General features: G+C 40.2%; 1 protein-coding gene across 1 annotated transcript in view; it reads right to left on the minus strand.

Annotated features, from left to right (window-relative positions):
• Positions 1 to 1,225: 1,225 nt before the first annotated feature.
• The window catches only part of RIGI (RNA sensor RIG-I), a 49,835-nt gene continuing 43,529 nt past the window's right edge, over positions 1,226 to 7,531 (minus strand). The window contains 2 exon segments of the mRNA XM_007472300.1: positions 1,226 to 1,564; positions 3,391 to 3,537. Of these exon segments, the coding sequence (XP_007472362.1) occupies positions 1,226 to 1,564; positions 3,391 to 3,537 (486 nt within the window).

A 7,531-nucleotide genomic window follows, 5' to 3' on the forward strand; every position in this document is an offset into this window, starting at 1 on the left:
AGAGTTATGCGACCCCTTATGTTGAGCATATTAACATTTTATGATGTTTGGAGGTTTGTTTAAGCCATTGATGGTCCTAGTGAATTACAAACAGCTAATCTGAATCTGTTTTAGGAAGATGCTTAAATTACTATAGAGGCTATCCTGAGCGGAACATAAAATACCTTGGCCTGGATGGAGACAGTAAAACTCAGGTAGTTGTCTCCATATCTGGAAAACCCCAAACTAAGCTCTGGAGCATCAGCCTTGTTAAATGACACAGGAATGACATTTGGATATGTATTCTAAGTTTTTAAATATAAAGGACAGCCAAATTAAACTGCCCCTTCAGTATCATCCAAGGGACCTACCTGAGAACAGAGTCCGAATGTTGACCATCAACTATTACTGGAAAATGGCTTGAAATGACCATTCGAAGGGAACAATGGCACAGGTTAAGAAAACAAACTAATCGGTCAAGATGTACAGTAAACCAAAAGAACAGAAATCAACTTCTCAATGAGTACTGTATTATTTAAATGCCCCCATTACTAAAAATCGTCCACTGTCGAATTTTAAGATCAGATGCCACACAGAGAACACAAGTGTATGTGACCATTATGCCTATGTATGTGTATCTATATTGAACCTTTGGAATTACCAACGTGTAAAGGATCAGCAAAAAGGAGCCAATAGAAAAGACTGGGGTAGAGTTAGAAGCGCTAGTGGCCAAGAGGGAGTTCCAAGAAAGGAGTATTCAACAGGGCCAAAAGCAGCAAAGAGGTCAAACAGAGGGAAGGACTAAGACGTGCCCAGTGGATTGGGCCATCAGAGTCGCTGGTGACCTTGACAAAAACAATTTCAGTAGATTATTAAGGGCAAAAGCCAGTTTACAGTAGGTTAAGGAAAGAAAGGGAAGCATGGAAAAGCTTTCAACATTCCATTCACTCATTAATTTATCTCAATGTGTACTGAGTGGCTAGCGGTGCACACTGGCAGGGGGTTCTGAAGGGAAGAATGGCAATAAGTTAAGCCTTTTTCATTTTTCCCAAGCTCTACTGACCTACAAACTGATTCACTGAGTGCTGTGATTCATTCACTCGTGTTTTAGGTAAGTGATACAGTACAAACTGCTGAAAACAACAGAAGTTAAGTGATATATACTCTGTACAGTACAAGCCCTAGGGAAAATATCTTGACAGTGGTACAAGTGATCTGTGATTCACCCACTGGTCTAATTTCTTCCTCACTCAAGGTCACCCATTCCCTGCAGACTGAGGTCCTGAGCTCCAGTGGACATTTCTGCAGCATCAAATGCGATCTTCTCAAAATGAAAGTCCTTCCACTTTGCATACAGTGTCTGAGCTCCAGTTGCAACATCTTCCACCACAAAACTTTCAGTCTTTATAACTGGACTCTCAAATACCTTATACTTCACATGGATTCCCCAGTCATAGCTGCAGTCCTCCCTGGCACAGAAGATCTTTGCTCTCTTATCGAAACTCCCAAAGCTCTTTGGTCTGGGATGTAACTTACTCACAAAATGCTCCCTGAAAGCAACTCCAAACATAGTGAAATGGCATTCCTACAGATGAAGGGATCGAATAGCATACAAAACAGAACGTTAGAACCAGAACATAATTGTGATTTAAAAAAAGAAAACTCCACAATAATCAGAGATGATGAGAAGGCGGGATCCCAATTCTTTTACAGATGGAGTAAGAAGGAAATGTGGATTTGCCTCAAGGCCAGAGTAGAATCCACGCAGCCTGACCCCCAGTGACACAGGTGGAGGTGAGGGTGGAGGTGCAAGTGAGGGGGCAGGGGACACGTCATGAAGGGGAGGACTAAGAAGTTTCCAGGCAACCTGGCTCCCCAAAATAGATACTCCTTATTAATTCAGAGACAAAGGGGTATTTATTGAAGATCTGTAAAGCCTGAGTTCACCAGTGGCCCTGACAGGAAGAATCCAGAGGATACAGAGAACAACAACAAAGGGTCAATGTGTATCTGAAGAGGCTCAGGGACTAATGTGTCCACTGGCCCCGCCCCCAGTCAACGTTAGAATAAACCCGAACAAACACCACAGTGCACAGAACAGACGCAGATCCTACATACCAGTCCCTCGGGAAAACATAGTCTAAAAGGGCCATTTCAACAGAAGATCACCCAAATTGGAGCTGAAAGGACCTTCCTTTCACTGCTAAAGAAAAAGACTCCGAAAGGTATGGGAACTTGCCAGTATTACCCCTAATACGCTTCTTGCTCCAATGTTGGACTGATTAGACACTCAGCTTTCTGAAGACTAAACAGAACCCTAAAGTAATAACTCATCATCTGACCCGGCCCAGGCCCTCCACCCTCCCCAATCGGCAGCAATAGTTACATCCAATTTTTGTCTTTGGAGATTTTTCTAACCCTTATCTAAGAGTTTTAGAAAGCTAACCTGCAGGGCTTCCCTGGTGGCGCAGTGGTTGAGAGTCCGCCTGTCGATGCAGGGGACACAGGTTCATGCCCCGGTCCAGGAAGATCCCACATGCCGTGAAGCGACTGGGCCCGAGAGCCATGGCCGCTGAGCCTGCGTGTCTGGAGGCTGAGCCTGCGTGTCCGGGGCCTGTGCTCTGCAACGGGAGAGGCCACAACAGTGAGAGGTCCGTGTACAGCTAAAAAAAAAAAAAAAAAAAAGAAAGAAAGAAAGCTAACCTGCAGATCTCATGTTTTTAAAATAAGGAGATTTTGCTTCCATTGTAAAAGTGATCCATATCCCCAAAAGAAAATTTAGAAAACATAAAATAGTAGAAAGAGAAAAAATCATGGTGTCTCACTGCAAAATATTAATACATTTTAGTATACTTCCTTTAGCCTTTTTTTGTACAAACATAAGTGTTTTTTTGGTGGTGGTGATGGTGGTATTGCTGCTATTATTTTGCACTGCTATGATCATAGCATATTTACTACTTTCTATCCTCGTTAATTTTCCCACTTTACCATTAGTTTGTAAGAAGTTTTTCATTATACTGTATAAGCTTCCTAATCATTTTGTTTAATAAACTTAATTTGGAGTAATTTCAGATTTACACTGAACTACAGGTTTTACCACTTTTTCTAATAATATCCTTCATCTGTTCTAGGATCTAATCCAGGATACCATGGTGCATTTAGCATAACCATTATTTGTAATGGCTATGTAATATATAATTAAGTAGCTGTGCAGCAATTTTTAAGCTATTTCTTTATTGTTGAACATCAAGGGTTTCTTTTAAACTTTTTAGCCTTTTAAAAATACATGGACCATGGCCATGATAACAACAGAATAACAGTATTCTTACTATAAATATCTCACTGACAGATAATAAGCTTTAATGAGTGCTAAAAAATGACCCAGTGCTATTTGTTAAAAAGACTGCCTACCGCCATCACTCTTATTATATCCGCTGTATAACGTGCAAAGATTTTGCACTTTCCGCAGAGCAGTTTTTTATTTTCCTTATCAAGCACAGGTTTTACTTTTCCTTGATTATCCCTGATGAATTTTCCATGAATCTGTATCTGGCAAACCTAGATGCAAAAAAACAAACCAAACAAACAAAAGAACCTCCTCAAATATGTAATTTGAGTATAACTAGGATATATATACACACACATATATATGTACATAATCATTCATTCCTATACAACTTCCAGGAACATACAGTACCTGGCTTTGTTCATAAAAATCTCATAGGTAATTTTATTGATTCTCCTAATAGGAGAATTCTTTGTTAGTTAAATTGTGGCCTCCAATTAGTCTTTTAATATCTTCATCAAAGATGCCCATAATTCCTTCTTTCCTTCTTTTCTTCTTTCTTTCTTCCTTCCTTCCCTCCTTTCTTTCTTTCTTTCTCTCTCTTTCTTTTTCTTTCTTTCTTTTCCTTTCTTTCTTTCTTGCTTGCTTGCTTGCTTGCCTGCTTGCTTGCTTTCTTGCTTTCTTTCTCTCTCTCTCTCTCTCTCTCCCCTTCTTTCTTTCGTTCTTTCTTCCTACTTATACTAATTCTTTCTCTCTACTTTTTCTCCCTTTTATTCTGAGCCGTGTGGATGAAAGGCTCTTGGTGCTGCAGCCAGGAGTCAGTGCTATGCCTCTGAGGTGGGAGAGCCAACTTCAGGACACTGGTCAACAAGAGACCTCCCAGCTCCACGTAATATCAAACAGCAAAAATCTCCCGGAGTTCTCCATCTCAACACCAGCACCCAGCTTCACTCAACGACCAGCAAGCTACAGTGCTGGACACCCTATGCCAAACAACTAGCAAAACGGGAACACAACTCCACCCATTAGCAGAGAGGCTGCCTAAAATCATAATAAGTCCACAGACACCCTAAAACACACCACCAGATGTGGACCTGCCCACCAGAGAGACAAGATCCAGGCTCATCCACCACAGCACAGGCACTAGTCCCCTCCACCAGGAAGCCTACACAACCCACTGAACCAACCTTAGCCACTGGGGACAGACATCAAAAAAAACGGGAACTACGAACCTGCAGCCTGCAAAAAGGAGACCCCAAACACAATAAGATAAGCAAAATGAGAAGACAGAAAAACACACAGCAGATGAAGGAGCAGGATAAAAACGCACCAGACCTAACAAATGAAGAGGAAATAGGCAGTCTACCTGAAAAAGAGTTCAGAATAATGATAGTAAAGATGATCCAAAATCCTGGAAATAGAATGGACAAAATGCAAGAAGCAGTTAACAAGGACCTAGAAGAAATAAAGATGAAACAGACAATGATGAACAACACAATAAATGAAATGAAAAATACTCTAGATGGGATCAATAGCAGAATAAATGAGGCAGAAGAACGGATAAGTGACCTGGAAGATAAAATAGTGGAAATAACTACTGCAGAGCAGAATAAAGAAAAAAGAATGAAAAGAACTGAGGACAGTCTCAGAGACCTCTGGGACAACATTAAACGCACCAACATTCGAATTATAGGGGTTCCAGAAGAAGAAGAGAAAAAGAAAGGGACTGAGAAAATATTTGAAGAGATTATAGTTGAAAACTTCCCTAATATGGGAAAGGAAATAGTTAATCAAGTCCAGGAAGCACAGAGAGTCCCATACAGGATAAATTCAAGGAGAAATACGCCAAGACACATATTAATCAAACTGTCAAAAACTAAATACAAAGAAAGCATATTAAAAGCAGCAAGGGAAAAAAATCAAATAACACACGAGGGAATCCCCATAAGGTTAACAGCTGATCTCTCAGCAGAAACTCTGCAAGCCAGAAGGGAGTGGCAGGACATACTGAAAGTGATGAAGGAGAAAAACCTGCAACCAAGATTACTCTATCCAGCAAGGATCTCATTCAGATTTGATTGAGAAATGAAAACCTTTACAGACAAGCAAAAGCTGAGAGAGCTCAGCACCACCAAACCAGCTCTACAACAAATGCTAAAGGATCTCTAGGCAAGAAACACAAGAGAAGGAAAAGACCTACAATAGCAAACCCAAAACAATTAATAAAATGGGAATAGGAACGAACATATCGATAATTACCTTAAATGTAAATGGATTAAATGCTCCCACCAAAAGACACAGACTGGCTGAATGGATACAAAAACAAGACCCATAGATATGCTGTCTACAAGAGACCCACTTCAGACCTAGAGACACATACAGTCTGAAAGTGAGGGGGTGGAAAAAGATATTCCATGCAAATGGAAACCAAAAGAAAGCTGGAGTAGCAATTCTCATATCAGACAAAATAGACTTTAAAATAAAGACTATTACAAGAGACAAAGAAGGACACTACATAATGATCAAGGGATCGATCCAAGAAGAAGATATAAAAGTAAATATTTATGCACCCAACATAGGAGCACCTCAATACATAAGGCAAATACTAACAGCCATAAAAGGGGAAACCAACAGTAACACATTCATAGTAGGGGACTTTAAGACCCCACTTTCACCAATGGATAGATCATCCAAAATGAAAATAAATAAGGAAACACAAGCTTTAAACGATACATTAAACAAGATGGACTTAATTGATATTTATAGGACACTCCATCCAAAAACAACAGAATACACATTTAATAGGGGGGAAGTGAGAGTTCATTGTAGTGCAGATTTCCATTGCAAGCTTGCTTGGTTGGCCAAAAAGGGCATATGCGTTTTTTCATGTATATATTCAGGAAAAAACGCATACACACTTTTTGGCCAAGGGCATCTTGGTCGGCGTTCTGCCTATTTTCATAGGCTGCTACTTAATAACGAAGTGATCACTGAAGAAATCAAAGAGGAAACCAAAAAATACCTAGAAACATATGACAATGGAGACACGATGACCTATGGGATGCAGCAAAAGCAGTTCTAAGAGGGAATTTTATAGCAATACAAGCCCACCTTAAGAAACAGGAAACATCTCGAATAAACAACCTAACCTTGCACCTGCCATCCCGTAGGATTGCTTCAGACCCTAGTCTGTTTCACGCACGGCATGCTGAGTCTTTGGTTCATTCTTCTTGTTGGTGGGAAATTAGAGTTCAATGTGCCCGTCCAAACACCTACAGCTAGTCTCTCGTTGGTTCTCCCCAACAAAAAAGAGAGAAGACTCAAATCAATAGAATTAGAAATAAAAAAGGAGAAGTAACAACAGACACTGCAGAAATACAAAAGATCATGAGAGATTACTACAAGCAACTCTATGCCAATAAAATGGACACCAATGACATGGTGGACCATACTCTAGGTTTCCCATGCGCATGTGTTAGGGTACGTGTTAGTGTGAGCTTACGTTTTAGGATTAGGGCACTATTTAGGGTAAGGCTAAGGGAAAGCACTAGGGTTATGGTTAGGGTTAGGTTTATGGAACTGGAATGGGAATGGTTAGTATACAGGTTAGGGTACGAGAACTGTTTAGGGTTAGCGTAGGTGTTAATGCACGGGTTAGTGTTAGCGTATGGGTTAGGGTTAGGGCACGGTTTAGGGAAAGGCTAACAGTAAGGGTTAGTGTTATGATTAGGGTTAGGGTCAAACTATTAGAGAAGAGCTAACACCTATCCTTCTCAAACTCTTCCAAAATATAGCAGAGGGAGGAACACTCCTAACTCATTCTACGAGGCCACCATCACCTTGATACCAAAACCAGACAAGAATGTCACAAAGAAAAAAAACTACAGGCCAATATCACTGATTAACAGAGTTGTAAAAATCCTCCACAAAATACTAGCAAACAGAATCCAACAGCACATTAAAAGAATCATACACCATGATCAAGTGGGGGTTTATTCCAGGAATGCAAGGATTCTTCAATATACGCAAATCTATCAATGTGATTAACCATATTAACAAATTGAAGGAGAAAAACCATATGATCATCTCAATAGATGTAGAGAAAGCTTTTGACAAAATTCAACACCCATTTATGATACAAAACCCTGCAGAAAGTAGGCATAGAGGGAACTTTCCTCAACATTATAAAGGCCGTATATGACAAACCCACAGCCAACATCGTCCTCAATGGTGAGAAACTGAAAGCATTTCCACTAAGATCAGGAA

Source organism: Lipotes vexillifer, unplaced genomic scaffold (assembly GCF_000442215.2).
Source record: "Lipotes vexillifer unplaced genomic scaffold, Lipotes_vexillifer_v1.1 scaffold110, whole genome shotgun sequence".
NCBI classification, from domain to species: Eukaryota; Metazoa; Chordata; class Mammalia; order Artiodactyla; family Lipotidae; genus Lipotes; species Lipotes vexillifer.